The 20,408-nt window shown below is 40.4% G+C and overlaps 2 protein-coding genes and 2 non-coding genes across 6 annotated transcripts; 3 read left to right on the top strand and 1 right to left on the bottom strand.

Moving 5' to 3' along the window:
• Positions 1-1,436: 1,436 nt before the first annotated feature.
• Positions 1,437-16,337, bottom strand: NDUFS1 (NADH:ubiquinone oxidoreductase core subunit S1). 3 transcript variants are annotated; one of them, XM_088167891.1, is made up of 19 exons: positions 15,904-16,337; positions 15,718-15,785; positions 15,393-15,484; positions 13,884-13,991; positions 12,704-12,780; positions 12,530-12,611; positions 12,291-12,421; positions 11,389-11,574; positions 9,661-9,795; positions 9,155-9,269; positions 8,021-8,166; positions 7,406-7,534; positions 6,299-6,428; positions 5,653-5,813; positions 3,939-4,093; positions 3,186-3,361; positions 2,330-2,464; positions 2,069-2,141; positions 1,437-1,790 (listed from the first exon to the last, which is right to left on the bottom strand). In XM_088167891.1, exons 2-19 carry the CDS (start codon positions 15,779-15,781, stop codon positions 1,699-1,701), a joined length of 2,187 nt encoding a protein of 728 aa, XP_088024017.1. In that variant the 5' UTR covers positions 15,782-15,785; positions 15,904-16,337; the 3' UTR covers positions 1,437-1,698. The 3 variants fall into 3 exon arrangements, with proteins under 3 accessions (XP_088024017.1, XP_014735771.1, XP_088024016.1); XM_014880285.2 differs by having other exon boundaries at positions 16,297-16,337; XM_088167890.1 differs by having other exon boundaries at positions 15,931-16,150.
• Positions 16,338-16,924: 587 nt separating this feature from the next.
• EEF1B2 (eukaryotic translation elongation factor 1 beta 2) lies at positions 16,925-20,354 on the top strand. The gene is made up of 6 exons (XM_014880287.2): positions 16,925-17,016; positions 17,208-17,330; positions 18,392-18,515; positions 18,892-18,958; positions 19,589-19,714; positions 20,164-20,354. Exons 1-6 carry the CDS (start codon positions 16,937-16,939, stop codon positions 20,316-20,318), a joined length of 675 nt encoding a protein of 224 aa, XP_014735773.1. The 5' UTR covers positions 16,925-16,936; the 3' UTR covers positions 20,319-20,354.
• Positions 18,742-18,824, top strand: LOC148223181 (small nucleolar RNA SNORD51). The gene has a single exon (XR_015804957.1). It is a non-coding gene; the product is annotated as a small nucleolar RNA SNORD51 (small nucleolar RNA).
• Positions 19,227-19,360, top strand: LOC148223180 (small nucleolar RNA SNORA41). Its single transcript, XR_015804958.1, has one exon. It is a non-coding gene; the product is annotated as a small nucleolar RNA SNORA41 (small nucleolar RNA).
• Positions 20,355-20,408: the final 54 nt, after the last annotated feature.

Below are 20,408 nucleotides of genomic sequence, written 5' to 3'. Positions count from 1 at the left end.
AAGAAAAAAATCTAAAGCTTTGGAACCTTTATAAATTCTGAAGTGCTAACTGACTTGTTGCACAGCTGAAGTTACTCTGTGTTTGTACAACATGGGAGCGGGGGTGGGGGGGTGAAAAAAAGGTTTTTATCTTAGGAGCCTGAGAACCAATGTTTTTCTGAATAGAGGATTCAGCTACACCCTTTATTCCTAAACATTTTGGCATATGTCACACATATTTTTTCTTTTGCTATGTGCCAATAAGCCCCTGTTCCTCCTAAAGAAGTAACATTCTACAAGGACAGCAGGAAGGCTTCATGCTGTACTCGGTCCTGTGAGCTGCCACATTAAAAACAGACTGCAGTCTCCCTCGCTGCCCCGCTAACATGCATAGCAGTATCTGAATAAAACGAACAGTTACCCTTTTATGTACCACCACGAGAACTGACCCTGTCCCTGTTGGTAACTGGAGATGGCAGGCTGAGTAAAACCATGTCCAACATTTAAGACTTAGTTCATGTGAGGACACTGTGATATACCAAGATAACTAGGAAGAGTCTTCTTCCTGGGTGAAAGAAAAACGATTTTTTTAGAAGTTACGTGTTTGTTACTGAAAAATTTTAAGCATGGAAGAAAAAAGGAATTTTATAAAACTCAGAATTGTACAGCAGCACCCCCATGCACTCAGTATTATTCCACACTGAAAAGTGTAGCTTTTCCTCATGCAAAATTAACACCTTTTTTAAAAAATAATACAGTTGGAAATGATGGCGTTATGATACTGTTCCCATTTTCATAGTTCCTGGAAGAATTACACTGAACTTTAGTAGCCAGTTGAAAAGGAAGTTATCCTTCTTCCAAATTTACATTAACCAGCATAAGACAGAGGAGAGAGTTGCTGTTCTGAAGTTACTCTAAAGCATAAAAAAAACCCCAAACACCCAAGCAAAAAATACCACACACAACCCCTTCCCCCACTTTGCTATATAAAGATCAATGCACAGAGAAACTATTCTGAGATTTTTTTTTTCTGTATTTGAACTGGTATAAAGGCCTTCAGTCTTTCTGCTAATTTTTAAAGCCGTTCAGTATGAGGAAGCTGTGTGAAGCCTGCTTTTTTCCCCCACAACATCAAAATTATTTGTATTTCCTCCAAGAGTAGTCTCAACTGAAACTAAATGAAGAAACATACAAGTATCCAGAGCAGAGATAGGTCTGAACATTGGCATAAACCAGGTATGAGGGACAACTTGCTTTAAAAGTACATTACAAAAATAGCATGTTCACATTCTGACCGGGGTTTAATATTAACATACCTAGATACTCTGGAAGGAAATTACAATCTAGTATTTCTGCCATGTAAACCCCTTCCTAGAACATCAAGATTTACTGAGTCTGAGTTGCTTACTGAATTCTTTTTGTGGAAGAAGCATGAGCTACATGAATTACACAGGTAATGGGTGGCTTGGTATTCATAATTTATTTGTATACAATCATCATGTACCCTGCCTCTGGGTACAGTAAGTTGAGTGCTGCATGTTCCCTCAGACACAACAACAGTCCTACAGTATAATGGGGCTACTTAAAGTGATGAAAATGTGAATGAAGGAAGAAAAAAATACAACAGCCTGTCAAAGAGATTTTGGAAAAAAATGTATCAGTCACAGCAGTTAACTGCAACAAAAACCTAGAAGAAGGTGGTGGCAGTCTGATTAGTCTCTAGCAGATGGATGGCTCTTCTACTGCATGGGCACCTTCAACAACGGCTTTCACACACTTGGCCATTGTCTGGGATGCTCTACTGATGGAATCTGTAAAAAAACCAAATCCAAACATGTCAGTGCACAGATATATTACAAAATAAATTTAGTATGAGACTGGACAAAAAGAGGTTAAATAAAATCACTTATTTGAAAATACAGTCTGTGTTTTATGTAAATTCCAAATAATTTTACTGAAAAATTTTGTTTCTTCAAAAGACTCAAATCTTATGTATCTTAGCAGAAAGCTTTAAATGAATCATAAGAACCTTACTGTAAAGCTAAGTAAAATGTTCTGATCTCAGAATGGAAAGACACACTATACATACCTGTCATATAGAAGTCTTTTATTGTGAGCTGAGGTGGAACAAGAGGATCAGCAAGAAGCTCTTGCTTCACTAACTGTGGTAAGAAGGGAAAAGAAAGTTACCTGTATGATAGGAGCTTGTTACCAAAGCATTTGTTTAGTGAATTCTGCATTCGGTGCAGGTCAAAAAAATGCTTCTTGTACTACATATGAAGATTTTTCAAAAAAGCATTATGCTATATAACAGCTCTAAATCATGCCAAGATGCTTCAGTTTTGCTTACCTTTGCCAATTCATTTGCCTGGATGAAGTAGTTTGCTTCTTCCACGTCATCATATCGAACCAGATTGGGTGATACTTCTTCTAAACGCTTCCGTATTTCATCAAGGGTCTCGTAAGGCAAGGTCAAACCAGCCAACTAAGAGATTCATGGAAAGAAATGCCATCAAGTCTAGGGATTTAACTCATAGTGGTTTAGATTACCAATCCATTAATATCCCTAAAGCAAAATGGGAAAAGTCAACACTCCTGAAAACACAGGCAGTTAGAATGCACAAACTGAAGCAAAGTCAGTTTTCTGTTGGACCTCTGATACCTATATAGACAACACCTCCCTATATTAAAAACCAGGCTGTCCTGTTTGCTATAGAAAGGATAAAAAGAAATGAAGTACTTTTCTCCTCCCATACTTGCATTTCCTTAGCTTACCCCCAAATGAGATAAAAGTTGATGCAATTATCAATGCATCTTGTTCCCTCTGAGTAGTGGGCATGTATTTGACCTCATCTAATGATACCAGATCCTGGCCTCAGAGTCTATGTTATTTTCTTTCTAAAAGGCAAGAAACTACATGCTCCCACCAGCTTCCTCAAAAGCACTTCACAAGACCTTTGCAAAATTTGCAAAGCTTCACCCATTATGCCTTTCAACAGCATACAGCAGCTACAATATTAGAGCTATTCTCAAAAGGGAAACAATATGATTTAACTCAAAGAATTAACACAGGATTCAATACAGAACATTACTTCTTAAAACTATGTGTTTGCCTGAAAATCTCCCTTCTTTTTACATAGGAAAATATTTACACAAAGGAACTTAGTCTCTCAGTTATTAGAAGCAACTTATAACAGCAACAGTACCTCAGAGACAGCTCTAATAATTTTCCAGTCTTCCCTTGCCATCCCAGGAGGTGTTACTGCTACTCTTGTCTGCTGGGCCCGACCTTCAGTATTCACATATGTGGCTGCCTTCTCTGTATATGCTGCTCCTGGGAGAATAATATCAGCCATGGGAGCTCCCACATCCCCATGATGCCCTAAATACATGGAAAGAGGAAACAGTATACAACCATATGAGACAGAAGTAAGTAAAAATAAAAAGAAATGCTTTACTAAGATAGAATTTTTGTGTCCCCGAACAAAAAGGATTTTCTAAGTTTTGCTTAGCCAAAATCTGAAGCCCTTGAGGCTGGCTGCTCTGAGGTCTTACTTGGCTAATACTCTGGGGAGAATGAATGGAATACCAGCAGGAGTAAATGGTACTTCAGTCTCTATAGTCACTCAGATTTGGGAGGTTCTTGGAAGAAAGATTCTTAGATTAAGATACGATCATGTTTTGGTATGATAGAACAGCTGGAAACTAATTCTATTTTGTCTGCCAGGTCTGAAGCTAAGTTTCAGAAGCCTTGTACTGGTTTATTTCCCTTATTACCCATCAACAGTTTCCCATCTTTACCTAAGAAATAGTTAACCAGTATCTCAGTTATGTGTTACAAGTTCCCATTCCTGGCAGAAAACAAAGGCTAAAATTTCTCAAAGGTTTTTATGCCATTTCTTCACTTTTTCTCCAAATATTAAGACAACAACATTTCTTAATTTACATCTACTAATTACCTTGATAGATGATAAAACAGTCCTTTGGCAAGTCTTTACGCGTTATACAGCCCGAATCTGCTCCCAAGAGATACAATACTTTGGGAGGATTTTTCCTAATTGCCTCCACTCCTGGTTTGAAACCCAGGTCCAAAGCAGCGACTTGGCTTGCAACCCTGTAGGAACAAATACATCATGACTTTAAGTAATTTCAGAATTCTCCCTCTCCCATCAGAACAGACCTAACCTCTTTTTTTGACTAAATATCTTGAAGGGATGTAAAAGGTTCCTGATAGTAACAAGACAAACATGAAGCTCAAAGGCAGCTGAAATTTTTGACAGAGTATCAAGTTAGTTTTGCATTTTGACAATGTGATACCATTTAAAGTTTTCACAGGGAATCTCACCTATTTAAGATGAGATAGCAAAAATAAAGGCAGACACTGAAAATCAGGACCTAGTGGCAGGCAGCTCACTGGTGAAGCTTGATGCTCTAGATGACATTTCAGCTATGAATGGAACTCATCAGGCCTTTAATTTAGGGCACTCACATGGAAGATGAAAGACCAACTCTGGGGCCATCAGCTACTCTAAATCATCAAAGACTTAAGACCACTACTTCATCACTATTCATTTATTCACACATGAAATTACTTTTTAAAAAATGAAATTATAATTCCCATTTTCTGGCAGTCTTCCTTTTCCAAAGCAACAGTTTTGCATAATCCTCCATAATCAGGTGCCAGTCTTATTTAAAAGAAAAAAAAAAATCTCTCTATACAGATATTCCAATGTAACTCATTTTGTCTGACACAGTCAGACATAGAGGTTTCAATAAGTAAAGTTGCTTTTTACACTTAAAGTAGAACGGATGGTGCACCATAAGTATGGAAGTCAATATGAAAGACTGCCAAACCACACTTGTATCATGAGTGTTCTTTAACTCATTGGTATTTTAGTACTAAATATTTCAGTTTCAGCAGCAGAATGTTATATTCTAGTTTCCTTCAGAGGACCAAGCCCTGCTCTAACTACACTATTTTTACACCAATGAAGCTGCTTTTGGCAGAAGAAATTCGTTGAGTCTCCAAAATTGAGAGCCATTACAATTGGTGAAATAATTTTTCCTTTACAGAGATGTTCAATTTGACAGTCAGAATTTTAGAAAAAAAAGGAGTGGTGAAGGACTGTCCAAAGAGAAGCTTGTCTATTAAAAGGAGTAATATCCTGACAAACTGAATAGCTAAGATCAAAAGCTCTCAAATGAAAATCTTTGAAGCCTTTCTATTAACTATTGAGTTGAGAAGCTGCACAGTAAAAGGAATATTAAAAAAACCTAAATGAAGAAATCGTATTATTTAAACCCTTGCCATTTTGTTTTTCTTCCTCTAGATAAAATGCAGTCATTTAACAAGTGACACAGGTCTGCTGGGCATCCTACTGAGCACTGTGGTAGATGTTATTAAGCTCTCTTGTATTCTACGTCTAAATTGAAACCTTAAATTCTATATTTGAATATCATCAATTAATAAAAATTCATGGAGAATCAGGTCAAGAAACCCATTTTTATTAAGAAGTTTTTGTCTAGCTTGTATTTCTGTTTTTCATATTCCCTACAGGGTTTAACCCAATAAGCCTCTTGCGTGTATACAAAGCAATGTGTACACATACATTGTGGTCACCTGTGTAGCCCAATGCGCAAGCAAGCTGCTCCCAAAAAGGTTTTAAAACACACCTGTGTAGGATGTTCATGACTTTCCAATCAGCACCAGCACCACTCCTGGCCCTGGCATTCTGTGCAATGGTGGAAACTGCAGCATGGATGGCAGCTCCGTCACCGCGCTGCAGGGCTGCACTGCCCACCACCACCATTGGCTTTTTGGCCTGGTCAAGGACCTGTGCAAGCCAAGAATCAGAAATTCATTCCACAGCTACAAAGACAATTCTTGATACAGATAATGTAGTAAATCCCAAAATTTTTCTATAGGTCTTCCATGCAAACCTATAGTTCCAAAATGGTCATAGTTTCATTTAGAGATAAAGCCAAGAGAAGCTGCTGTAAGCAGGAAACAAACTTGTCAGTACAGAACTGTACACTTGATAAGCACACATTTAAGTGGAAACAGCAGCACCTGAAACAGGCAGTTTTATGTCAAGAAATATCCCAGGAGTTTCCTGCACTGCAAAGTTTTATACACCTGAATATATTACACAGTTATACATGCTTGGTGCACGCTAATCATTACCTCATGTCTGCATTTGATTAAAAGCAAATAACCTCATCTACAACATGGACTTTTCTTCAAATCTGTCTCTGGGGAATTCAGATCATTACTCAATACCTGTGGAATTTAACAGTCACACTTTTAAGTTCTGTGTACCTTGGAGAAGGGATGTTTGCCAGAAGCAATGTCCTGAAGTATCTGTGGGGACTCTCCTAGATGTTCATACGTGTAGGTCAAATTCACAGGAGAGCCAACAAGGGCCACTTGCAAGTCATTGTGAAGCCAGCTGAAAATACAACAAATATTTTATTAAAATTAAAGAAATACAGAGTTTTACCCAATCAAAGCTATTAATTCTAACTTCAGCAGTAACTTAAAATAGGATTGCAAAGGAATTTAAATGGCATTCATTGTTTCGGTAAGATGCAGTTTAGCTTTATAGTGACTGTTAAGCACGCCTCTAGGTTTTTTAGAAGGATTATTTCTCTAGATATGTTCTGGAAATAGTACAGCAACACACCTTACAAGTTCATAACTCAATTCTCTCCTTCCCTCAAGCTTCTGCCAATTTAGTTTTAGAAATCCACTTATTTCTTAGATAAACACAGAAAAATTTAGCTGGTTAGAAATTTTTTCTTTTTTGCAGCTTCTCATGGCACAGACTTATAAAAATACATGAAAATAGATATTCAAAAGTCTCACTGCATTTTCTCCTTTCAAAATTTCAATGCCATTACTCTTTAAAATTATGCATTTTCAAGGATTAAGGATAGGACTTTTATAGACCTCATTTGCCTCATACTGACATATCTTATTAAAATTGAATTAGCTAGGTTCAGAAGTTTGGGAAAGCCACACTACTTGGCAAAGAAAATGTTAAACTGGAATGACTGCTTCTGAACTCAGCACATCTGATTTGTTACAATACAAAAAGCTGATGCTGAAAATAAATCTTTAAGGAATATCCTTTAACAGACTTCTACAAAACAGAAAATCTGAGGTGTCTGTGTAATGTAGCAAAGGAATAAATGTCTGAGTAGATGAACTTAATGTAAAATGTCAAAGTGAGAATAAACTAGCTCTACACTACAGGGTACTACCCTTTTTCCACACATAAATCACCATTCCCTTTACTAAAAGGTGAACTAAATCCAATGATCCCATCTGAATGAATGCTCTTGAGTTACTGCCTGCAGCTCCAACCGAGCACGTTATCAAATCCAGATGGATTCACATGCTTATTCACCACCAAGGAATACGAACCTCTTTCGAATTCTAGCATTAAAAAGCGGTGCCTCAAAGCGTGGATTGGTGCCAACCAGAAGGAGGACATCTGCCTCCTCCACCCCAGCAATCTTGGTATTCAGCAGGTAGTTAGAACGTAAATCTGTGCTATAACAAAAAGATGTAAGAAAGAGGATGAGAATTCAGTAGAGGATGGAATGCATCTATGGTAAAGATCGTAGATGCTCAAAATACTTTTTAATCTCAGGAAAAGGAAGAAAAAGAAGAGACTTCTCAGTCCAAATTACTAATCCTAATTGTACTGAAGTTTTCACACCACAAATAGAAATAGACAAACTCATCCAGCTCACAACAGAGGGTAACTGGCTTTCTGTGACTGACTGTTTAACTGCAGCAGCTGTACATTCAGTACAACATGGGCTAAGTGTGCAACCCTTGCTGGAGTAGAGACTACGAATCAACTCGCAGCCCATAAATACTCCTTATATGTGAGTATTGTAAATTCAAATAAATCCTGCTGATATATCAGCAGTTGTTATCTCTACTAATTTCAGAATATTGCCATGAGATGATTTGCAGACTGGAAAGCTTATTAACATACTAATTACAGACAGACATTGCCTGTCCTCTTACCCAGCTCCAGCAGTAGGAAAGATCTCTTCAGTGCAGAGTGTATCACAATTCACTCTATTCAGTAGGTCTTTCAGAGCTATTAGTGCTTCTGCATCCACCAGCCCTCCTACAATTGCTGCTACTGCCTTACCGTCCACTGCCTGGAGCTGGAGAGAAAGGAAATATAAACAAAAGAAAACACTGAAATAAATTCTCATTAGCCCACGTAAGTATTTGTTTTATTAGGGTGTGCCAAAGCCAGTAGTGCAACCGCTGGCCTGGAGCAGCACAAACACATCAGTGGTGTCTGATTCCTGCCAGGCAGCAATTCCAGCTTCTTTGGAACTCATGATAAGCAAAGAAGAGCTCTCTGTATTTTATGCAAGTCTCTCCCACTTGAGTTATCACTCAGATGTAGCTAATTCTCATTTGGTGTGGTGAGAGAGGAAGGTTGGTGAATGCTTTTATTTTAACGAAGCCACAGTGCAGACAGAATACAAACTACCATAACACAAATTCTAGTAGTAAACTTAACTCAAAGGTATTATCTGAGAAGCAATAGCTTTTGTAACAAACCCTGCCACTGTAACACGAGCAAAAACATCCTTGAGGAAAGTTCAATTACAGTTATTCAATTCTACTTCACCCACATAAAATTTTTAATCAAAATCCAGAGCAGTCATGCAGCACTTCATTTGAGCTGCAGAATCAATCACCACACAGAAAGCACTGAGGAAAGCAAAATTCCGATATAAGTAATACAGACTTAATGTCTTTGATAGCAAAAGTGGTGATATCGCAGTTTAAATAAATTTAAAGATATCTTTAGATAGGTCAGAGTATTCGGGAAAATTGCTTCCTCCTAAATTTCTGAAGAAACAGTTTACTTTCCTATTTAAATAAAGGTGATGTCTCTCACAAAGCTCCAAATGAAATCATGATAAGAAAACGTTCTTTAAAAGGTCCAATCCATGAAACAGGAAATATTAGTCAAAATAAGAAATTTAAGTTGAAACACAATGGATTAGAAGTCAAATGTTCCCCTCTAACCTTAAAGAAAAAAGCCTTTTTACTATAACTAATTTGATATTAATATTTGTAATACATCCAGCTTGGGAAATTACTTTTAAACCACTTATTGAAAATTGCTCTTACCACACCAGCAACACGAGCTAATACATCCTCCCATGAGGCATAAACAAATACTCCTTTCTCATTTTTGATCATTGGCTGAGTAAGTCTCTGACGCTTCAGACCATCATAAGCAAACCTGAGTGAACACCAAGAACATTATAAAAGAGCGAAGACAAAGATAATTGTGTATAATTCTGTGAGTGAGTTTTCTATTTGCAGGCTTTTAGAAAAGAGAAAACCAAGAAGTATTTCCCCTGAAAGTTTAACTTTCTCTTCTCAAAAACTCACAAAACAATTAGTAATAGAAATAAGTTACTGTGAAAAAATGTTACAAAAATCAGAACATTAGAAAACTCAGCAGCTTCAATTATAGAATTAAAAACATATTTTACAATTATTCTTCAATGTAGCTTTACAATACTAACAGCTGAATACCAGAGTCAGTGCTACTGTGCACATTGCTGGTTCTGCAAAGTGTGCCTTTAATGCATGCATAAACACGTGTGGGTACAAGCACATCCACACACCTGGTTTTGTCAGATATCCATTCCTCATTGATATCTTCATGCAGCCTTGGCAAAATTCTCATCACTTCCCCAGTTCTCGTGCTCACTACGATGTTGCTTCCAACTGCATCAAGAACATCAATTGACTCTACTTTCCTGTTTAGAAGAACAAATAAACCACTTGCAGTCTGTTATATATAAGCAGCAAGTGTCTTATTTTTGGCCTGAATAGAGACAATTTTCTTCCAAGTAACTAGTATAGAGATGTATTTCAGATTTAGGGTGAGAATAGTGTGTTAACACAGGGATGTTCTAGTTGTTGCTAAGCAACATTTACACCACATCAGCTTCTCGCCCAGTCCCACCAGCAAGAAGGCTGGGAGGACACAGGCAGGACAGCTGACCCCAGTGGGCCAAAGCAATGTTCTGCACCACACAGCAGCAAGCTCAGCATGTGAACGAGGGGGAAAGCTGCCTGGGGGCTGCTGCTCAGGGCCTGGCTGGCTGGCTGGATGCAGTCTGCATCACTTGCTTTGTACATTTTAATTCTTTTATCATTATTGTAATTTTCTTCTTCTGTCCTATTAATCTGTCTTTATTTCAGCCCACAGATTTTACATTTCCCCCCCCCAACTTTCTCTTCTATCCCCCATGGAGGGCTGAAATGAGCAACTGGCTATGTGGTATTTAGCTGCCTGCTGAGTTAAATCACAACAGTCTTTTCAAGCATCCAGTGTGGAGCATGAAGAGTTGAGGTAACATGAGAGCATGTGGAAACGAATCTTTTATAAGCACTCATTGTATAGTTTAACAGGTGCTGGTCTCAGAGTTGCTGCACACATTCTCAGAGCTGTGTTATGTAACACCTTGCTGCCTGGATGTGTTCCTTGTTTGCTGTTTATCATCTCTTGAAGGTGGGTTAAGGATGCCATTCTGTCATAGTGTGCCACTGGTTTATGACAGGACAAAATTGCAGGTGGAGACTGATGTGGTGCTTGCACTCAACACCGCTGCCGGCTCCGTGCTTCGGGAGCCTTCCAGCGGATACGGTTGGTAATTACAGCCTCCACCTTCCCGGAGAGCCCCTCTGCGGGGAGGAACCTTCCTCCGCCTGCCCCTGCTCCTCCAGACTAATTACAACAGCTCCTGGGGATTTTGAATATCCTCGGGATGGTCAAACCAGCATGTTCCTATGTTCGAGGCCAGGTCGGATAAAGTCTTGAGCAATCTGATCTAGTGAGAGGCATCCCTGCCTACGACAGGGGTGGTTGTGACTCGATCATCTTCAAGGTCCACTCCAGTCCTTAATGTTCTGTGATTCTGTCCCCTGAATGTGTTTCAGGTCTTGTTTAGAGTTAAACAACTACTTAAGAAAATCACACAGAAATCTGCTCTGAGGCTGAACAGCTTAGTTTCACAAGATATTTTAAATAGTATCCTCAACAACTAGTAAGTTAATGAATTTATGTTTTCCTTTATATGCATCTTTTACTAAGCAATCACCACAATCTACAAGTCCAAAACATTTTAGGGTAAAAACAAGGGCAGAACAGTCTACAAGCTATAACATTCTTCCTTTTCTTGAATAAGCTCTAAGTAACAAAATTTGTGTTAAATTCAGTCTGTGGAAAAGTCTACAACAAAAATGCAGAAAATAAAAATCAGAGAAAACCCTTGATATCACAGCTGAACATGTTCTAAGATAAAGAACACAAAAGCTGTGTGTTCAGTATGAGTTAAGACACCTACCTTGTCTCCCATGGGCGTGCAGTAAAGGCATATGGCTTGGAGGTAAGAGCACCAACTGGGCAGATGTCAATAATATTTCCTGATAACTCAGACATAAACATTTTCTCAACGTAAGTACCAACTTGCATATCATTTCCTCTTCCGGTTGTTCCCAAGTCATCTACCCCTGCAATCTCACTAGCAAACCTGGTAGGTGCACAAAGAAGGAGAAACACATCTGGCATGTACAACTGCAACATACAGCATTTTTCAGCCCTCATCTCATTTTCTTAAGAAAAAACATTAGTTCATACACCTGAAAGAAGAAAACAATTGTTTGGATGCATTAGCCAGTGCCATCACATGCAGGACCATCTGCAGAATTTCATTCAGAAAGGGCTACAAAAACTAGAGGGAGTTATATTAAAAAACACAGCAGTTCACGGTGTGAATACTCACTGTATTACACAAACTGAATCCAAGATTAGTCCTAACTAACAAGCACTTTCTAGAACTAGTTGGGTACATTGTATTCTTTTCCATCTGTCTCAACTTGGCCAGTACAGCATCTCAGGGCTACAGAACAGCATAAATATAGCTACCAGAGACTATAAAAAATAAATAAATCTTACAACTGTGGCTGAGGAAGTCACATATCCATTCTGGCACCAACACCATGGGACCAGTTCTGCCCTGCAGAACTCTGATTTCACTTTCATGCATTGGCCATCTTTCTCTATTTCCTGTCTGGTAGCTCCAGGAAACCAGCTATCAGTCACTAACAGAAATAAAATTTTTAAGTATAATCAGAAAATAGTTTTTTTTAAAAACTGACTACCCCTCATGGGGTTTCCTTCACTAGTAACAAACTGATACAAATATGCCTGCTGAGTACTCTCCTCAGGGAAATTAAAGGACTTTACCTGATGCATCGAGTGCACTGTATGCACCGTGTCATGATGGTTTTGACTAACGGGCCAATGTTCTTGTCCTCCACAGCACGTTTGCTCTCTCTAAATCTGCTCCTATCACTGCCAAACATCATTGACTGGTCCTACAACAGACAACAGAACACACACATATCCAGGCTGCTGGAAAGCACAATTTCACCTAAGAGGAGATCATTAAACATAAGTCTACATAATTTCATTGGATTTTTTACCTGCAGATCACATTCTCCACCCTGATCACAGATAGGACAGTCCAATGGGTGATTTGCCAGCAGAAACTCCATTACACCCTCTCTGTTAGGTTCAGAGAATGAAGTTAATGTCAACTTAACACCACTTAGCAGACAGTACAATTAATCAGCCAAAGGAGGCTAAAAGAAAGATACCTTGCTTTCCTGGACTTCTCAGAGTTTGTCAGTATATTCCAGCCCTTCATGACTGGCATGGCACAAGCAGCAACGGGCTGTAATCACCACAAAAAGCATGCATTAACACAATATATTTCTTCTCAGCATGGGAACAAACCCCCACCTCCCCCCTCAATTCTAACATAAGTTTCTGTTACAAATAAATAGAAATAAAGAGGTCTGCAAGAAAAAAAAAAAAGATAACCGAAAAAGTCACTAGACGCCACATTTATTAATAATCTCCTATATAAAAATGTTAAATTAGTTACGATTTATTTAAAGTTGAAAATTCTACAGCTCCCGGTCCCAATTCAAGCAGTTACAGCATTAAGAATATCAGGTGTAATCAAAGTCAAATAAAAGAGCTTCAGCAAACACGCAGAAAATCTCTAGAACTAAAATTCAGAGCATGAATCATTTACAAGACATTTATTTGCACACACTTTGTATAAAGTCTTGGAATAAAATTCTTCTCAAGATTACTGCAAGATTAACAAAAACTCCTGCTCCATAAATAAATCCCCCTTACTTTTTAATCACATAATGACTTCCACCTTTAGTGATAACCCAACATATCCAGAGACACAAAGTTCAAACTATGGAATTGAAGTTAGGGTGAGCTAAAAAATTTTATGTGTCAGTATAAATGTGTAATCCAAAACTGAACTCCTAAGGAACGTGCACAGATTTCTTAGTACTGCTGAAGACAGTGTTCACTCCTGAAATCAATTCTTTCACAACAGATATCAATGCATTAAAATATAAATAACTAGCTAACTGCAATCTTTACTTAGAATAAACCTGCAGATGCTAATCCTACAGCTAAATTTATACACTATTTGAAGTTTATTATTTATGCAGTATCAGCTGATAATGTGTGACTGAAGCTTGAACTACAAAGCGTAAATGCATCTAACAGCAAACACACAGCTATCAAATGCTCATGTCCAAGAGCAAGATAGTCCATAATAACCTGAGAACTGACTCTGACTCATAGGCAATCACTGCAGTCCAGTGGGGAGATGAGAAAAAACTGCTTTGAGCAGCTGAATGACAACTATTTACAAGATTTAAACCAGGTCCAAGCACAGCAAAAAATTCCTATTGCATTCCACATTGCATATCCCATATTGCAATTCCTATGAAACAGAAACAATACCTTTGGAGCTTTCTCTATTTCCACAAGACACATCCTACAGTTGCCAGCAACAGAGAGACGATCATGGTAACAAAAACGAGGTATCTGAACTCCAGCCTTTTCACAGGCCTATAAAAAAATAAGAAACAAAGGGAAATTAAATCTTAGTTAGACTTTAAAGTTCCACCTCAGAAAACACTATGCAGCTTTTCAAAGAGTAACGCTGTCAGTGTTCAAGAACAGAGTGCACTTGACCTTTCATCTTAAGAAGTGACCATAAATAAAAAATTGTGATGAAGTAAAAAAAAAAGTCAGGATATCAATTACAAATATAGTTTTTCTAATCTTTGTGATTGAGGGAATGAGAACTAACCTCTCATTCCTTCCACCAATAATAGAGAGAATTCTCTGCAGCTGGGCACTAGCACTTTTTACAGAAAAGTGCATCAGAATAAAAATTGAAGAACATAAAAAGAGCACCACGAGCATAATGATTTCTGATAATCCAACAACACAAATACTCTGTATAAAGGCACTCCAGCAGTCAATCTTCAACTCCAACACACCCCAAATTCAAAGACAACACGACAGAAGAAGAGACAGGAGACAACAGATTTCCAGAGAACAGATAAGACAGCCTTTCCTGCATAAAACCTCCACAGATAATGGGATCTATGCTACAGCATTCTAGCTATGCCTGCTAGAAGAAATACAGCAAATTTAATAAAAAAACTCTAAAAAGATCTATTTTTTCTGGCAATTTCTATCAAAAATAACCATATTAGCTAAACTGAAAAGCTAATTTTAAAAAATAGTATTTAAGAAAAATCTACAGTAGGTTCCTGCTGGGGACATTTTCATGCCTAAATAAATTAAGAACTTGTATCCAAAGAACAAGGGCTATATCTTGATATAAATTGTGTATTTTAATGTTCTAACTCATTATACCACATCTTAATTTAATGGCTTTTTTTAAAAAAACCCCAAACTTTACTTGAAATTTTAGCCTGAAAAGTAACAATGCTCAGTACAGGCTGGAATATCCAGATTCCCCTTCTTCCCACAGGATAATAAAAGGATATTCCCCAAGCATAATAAAAGTAGCTAAGGATGAGCATTCTGAATCCTAATAACTAATAACTAAAAGGAGACATTCCCTCATTTACCCAAGACACACTGTAATAAGATACAAAATGTACGGGTTCTGAGAGACTACAAGGTCATGTAGTGTTCAGAGATACAACTTCAACCAGAATTTATCGAAGTCTGTCTGCATTGCATAAGGTTTTGCAGCTGGGATTGATGCTGCATGCATTTTCTTTCAGGCATCTACGGCATATTTTTCTTTTTCAAGCACTGAATTTCCCCCAAGGATTTCTGTTACATGAAACTGCATCACAGTCAGTTAAAACATCCCTAAAAAATTGCAAGAAACATAAAGGCCGGTGGCTTTTTGCTATATGGAACAGAACATGTTGCCAAGAAGTGAGATGGGAAGTCCCAGAAAATTGAGAATGCCACTCCCCACACCTGCAGTACTGTGGTTCCGGGGTTCACCAATACAGGATGGCCATCCACAAACACCTCTATTTGGTTGCTGGCTGCTGTTGCAGTTGTACGTCCTGAAGGACATGGAAAAAGAAAACAAAAACAACTTTCACTTACTGCTAGATGGAAACCATCAGAACCCCCACTCCCGATTTTAGTTAGAGAATGCTGATAGAATCCTAATTCTACCAGCAGTGCAACACAGACTCTGCGTGCCTGCAAACCGAGTACGCATATGTGCCTTTCGATAAATGAACTGCACATACATTTCTCATCAGAGACCCAGATATAAACTACAGATACTTACCACATACTCTGGAGGACTGGGTGACCCCAGCTAAGGTCCTGGGGACAGCAAGCAGTCGAAGCATGGTGCTTTGGTAAGAGAGAAAACAGTACTGTTGTTATCAGTTCAAATGTTTGCTGGCAAGTTTGAAACAGGCAGAGCAAAAACTTCTACACCAGTGACAAAAGAGCACGAATGCACACCTACATGTACAGTTATGGGAGAGTGAGTTACCTCCTTCAAACGCAAGATATGATTCTCTAACAATCTATACATCACACATAGGAAGGAATGTCACCGAGAGGCCTCTCCGCCTGCAGCAGAGCGCCGTCCCCGGCCCCGCTCCCCCACAGACAGGACGGCGCAGCTCGGCGGCGGCGGCGGACCCGGTGTCGCCTTCCGCGGGGCCGAGAGCACGGCCGGTGACAGAGCTACCCGGCGTGGGGGTCACCTTGGAGGCGCCGCCGCCCGCCGGGCAGCCCCCGGCCCGCTACCCGACCCGTCAAGGACATCAGGAGCGGCGGCGGCGCCCGGAGCGGCGGCGCCCGGAGCGGCGGCACCCGCGCCCACCGAGCCCGCCCGCAGCGTCACCGCCGTTACCTGGCGCAGGACGAGCGGCGGCGCCGCGGGACGGCTACGCTCCGCCTCGGCCTCTATGGCGGCGGCCTCGGGCCTTTCCGCCGCTGGTCTCAGCCTCCTTCGGCTATCTCCGGAGCCCTCTTCGGCAATCTCCGGAGAGAGAAGTCCGCGTTCGGCAACCTCCGGAGCGACCCGCTTCGGGTATTTCCGGCAAGCTATCGGAGAACGATGACACGGGCGATTTCCGCCGCTAGCCCATAGCCTTTTCGGCCACCGTCACACGCACCGCCCTACCCTCGGCAATTTCCGTCCTTTTCCGCCTCTTTCTTCGTCCAACTCCGGCAACTTCCGCTGTGCCAGCAGGGAGGGGTGTGGCGACAGTACAACGTTACAAAATCCCTGAAACGCGTCAAACCTTCTTAGGGTTTATAGTCAGCCTCACTTCTATTATTTTGACGCTTTCCCACACCTCTGGTGTCCGGTCTGCCGCATGGCCTGCGCTGCAGCAGCCGACCCGTGAGGAGCTACCTCGCGGCTCGCTCTCGCGGAGGAATACAATTGCGCGCAGTACCGCGGAGGAATATCAGCACTATATAAGGCTGGCGCAGGCGCGTCGAGGCCCTTTCCTGCGGCGGTGGCGGTCGGGGCGGGCGCAGCCGCCATGGGCTTCGGGGACCTGAAGTCCGCCGCGGGCCTTCGCGTCCTCAATGACTTCCTGGCCGATAAGAGCTACATTGAGGGGTGAGAGGCGGCGGGAGGGTGCCGGGGTGCGGGGAAGGTGAGTCGGGTCTGGCAGAGACAAGCGGTGGAGACGCGGGAGGGCCCCGAGTCACCCCGGCAGCTGCACGGGCGGCGCTGCTCGGCGGCCGCCGCTGCTCCACGTGTTCCTGCGTGCCTCGAGGAAGGGAGTTCATTTGGCTTGTTCTCCGCAGGTACGTTCCTTCGCAGGCTGATATAGCAGTCTTTGAAGCGATCGCTGCCCCTCCGCCTGCAGACTTGTTCCATGCTCTCCGGTGGTACAATCACATCAAGTCGTATGAAAAGCAAAAGGCAAGGTATGGTTAAACTCCGAAGGTGCGATATCTCCCTGGATTAGCCTACAAATTGTTGCCTTCGAGTTTGAGCAAAATTGGTTTCCAGTGGCACCACGTGGCATTTTGTGTTGGAACACAAACAGCTCCAGAAACAGGGCAGACCTCTGCTGTCAGTACAGAGGACAAAATTAATGATTTGCAAAGAACATGGAAAGAAAACGGGATGTGAAAGAAAATAGTATGTCTTTTCCCGTTTACTGGTTTTAAGTGTTTGTGAAAGGTGCTGTATTGTCATCCATGGAGACTGCAGGCCTCTCTGAAAAGGTATAGCATAGGTAGGTCAGTATTGCTACATTACTTTCTCTGAGCTCCAGTCTTCTTTGGAGGAAACTCATCCAAAAATGGGTGGCTCAGTCTCTTGTCCATTTCTGAAGCTTTTGTAATGCTAAAGGGGACTGAGATTCTGAAGTGGTTTCTCAAAGTACCTGGAAACTGCATACAGTTCCTGAAATCAAAGGCCAGTTTTATGGCTCCGGTAGCAGCTGTTCACATCAACAATACAGCTATGAGCTTATTCTAAGATAACAGGACTATATGACGTGCAAGAGAAGATAAATTCAGGGAGTTTTGATCCCTCGTCCTGTTGAGAGTGAGGGTTTAGGGTAGTGTTCGCTGAAATGTAGGAAAGTAGCAGTTAACTTGCAGTAATGTGTTTTCAGTAGCTTAAACCAATAAAAGTAGTTCTAGGGAAGTATGAACAAGAAGTTGGTAATTCTTCCTAGACAGAATATAGTGCAGATAAAGGATTCCAATAACAAAGTTTTTCCCATCCATGTGCTTAGTTGGGCAGGATCGTACCAGCTTTGATGAGCTACAGCAAATCCCATTTTCAGATTACTCAGCTGGCATGTCAGGAGCATTGGGGGCTGTCTTTCATGAAGTTCTGATTTCAAGTAGGAGCATTGAATTTTTATTTTTAGCACAAGTTTTTCATTATAAATGCATTCGTGGGTGCCTTGATAAACTGACAGGGATTGTATTGACGTTTGAGTAGGTTCCTAATACCTGCATTTTTCTTTCAGCTTGCCAGGAGTAAAGAAGGCTTTGGGAAAATATGGTCCTGCAGATGTTGAGGACACAACAGGTGCGACCACAGATAGCAAAGATGATGATGACATTGACCTTTTCGGATCTGATGATGAGGAGGTACTTGTTACCCTTTTGTATTATTTTTATTGCTTTTTAGAAACTACACAGGTTTGCAGATTTTCACCTTGATCTAGTTGAAGTTACTTTTATTTCTGATCTTGATAACAGATCCTACTGTAAATTCTCAAGTGTAGCTATCTTTGTTGAATAGGAAAGCTTGGAAGGTAAAAATCTAAAACTTAGAAAATAATGTATTGGAATGGGGTGAACCGTCCAACTTTGACTGGTTGCATGATGAGTAAAACAAAAAATCACCATCTTTCGGCTGACAGCTGTGATGATTTGTTTTTATCTGAATTATACCAGTCAGTTTGTAGCGCTTTGGAGATGTGGAGGTTTAGAGCTGCTCTGTAATTGTAAATTTCTCTTTCAGGAAAGTGAAGAAGCCAAGAAACTGCGGGAGGAACGTCTGGCCCAGTATGAATCAAAGAAGTCCAAAAGTATGTGTGCTGAGAACTTCCTAATCTTTTATACTTGAGTTAATTTTCATGCATTTGAACGGGATGGCTAGAAACACTAATTAACTGTAATAATAGATCAGCTTGACTGGAATAAGAGAGGAGTAATTAGTTTCACTTGACTTGCCGGTGAGCTCAGCCTTCCCGCAGCAAATAGGAATGTTAACATGTTTTTTGTTCTGGTTCGTGCACTCCTGCTTGATCTTTCCAGAGACTCAGGTTTAGAGAAACTGCTGCTGTACACAAGTTACTCCACAGCTACTGGCCTGGAACTGTTCAGAACTGTAGCAGTTGCAGTATTCCCTCTGTGGAAAATAAACTGTTACACAGCATTAGGTTCCTTCTCAGATGATCTGAAAAGGACTTCCTATGTAACAAACATTGTCAGCTGCTTAAATCTGTGTCTCTATAATGTATCTGCATATTGAATGTTGGGATGTGCACAGCTGCAGTACTTCAGAAATGTACGTTGATACCAGAGGCCTGTCACAGCAATGTGAGCAGGTTCTTGTTCGTGAAATTGGATAAGCTGCTCTCGTAAAACCAATTTGCAAGCGTGTTCGTGAGTTTTTAAAGGATTCCTACCTTTTCATGGTGATTTTCTTCACCCAGAACCAGCTGTTGTTGCCAAGTCATCAATCTTGCTTGATGTGAAACCTTGGGATGATGAGACAGACATGGCCAAACTAGAGGAGTGTGTTCGAAGCATTCAAGCAGATGGCTTGGTCTGGGGATCTTGTAAGTATGGGGAAATTTCAGAGCAGGGAGAGAGGGAGTGCGGGCCCTTGGGATGATATATGAGTAGTTGGACTTGTGGTCACTGTTTGCTGATCTCTGAAATGTAGAAATGCAAATTTAGTGGCCTGGTTAAGATCCAAATGCGGGTTTTAAAAGCTATAAAACTTAAGCTCTGCTATCCTGCATTTCCCTGTACAATTCCTGATGCCACAAACACCTTTACCCGCCTGCATCACTGATTTGGGGAAAGGAGTGGAGGTCCACAAAAAGAAACTTCTTCAATCAGTTGTTATGGGTGCTGGGTTGTTAAATAGATGGTCCATAATGTGGACCAAAGGCTGTTTTTCTATATTCCTGCGAATTGCTTTGGTCAATTCATTCTTGGATCTCTGTGTTTTTAAACGATTCCACCAATAAAGGAGGACTTAAATGCTTTTTTTATTTTGCAGCCAAGCTAGTACCTGTTGGCTATGGTATCAAAAAGCTTCAGATCCAATGTGTTGTTGAAGATGATAAAGTTGGAACAGATATGCTGGAAGAGAGAATAACGGCTTTTGAAGATTATGTACAATCAATGGATGTAGCTGCTTTCAATAAGATTTAAGTCTTGATATATCTAGAATAAATGTTGTTGCAAAAAATGTGCAGAGTCTGTGTTTATTTCAGAATCTTTGAGTAATCCAGCTCACAAATG

This window comes from Sturnus vulgaris, chromosome 7 (genome assembly GCF_052056855.1).
Source record: "Sturnus vulgaris isolate bStuVul1 chromosome 7, bStuVul1.hap1, whole genome shotgun sequence".
NCBI classification, from domain to species: domain Eukaryota; kingdom Metazoa; phylum Chordata; class Aves; order Passeriformes; family Sturnidae; genus Sturnus; species Sturnus vulgaris.
This window is presented reverse-complemented; position numbering and strand designations above follow the sequence as displayed.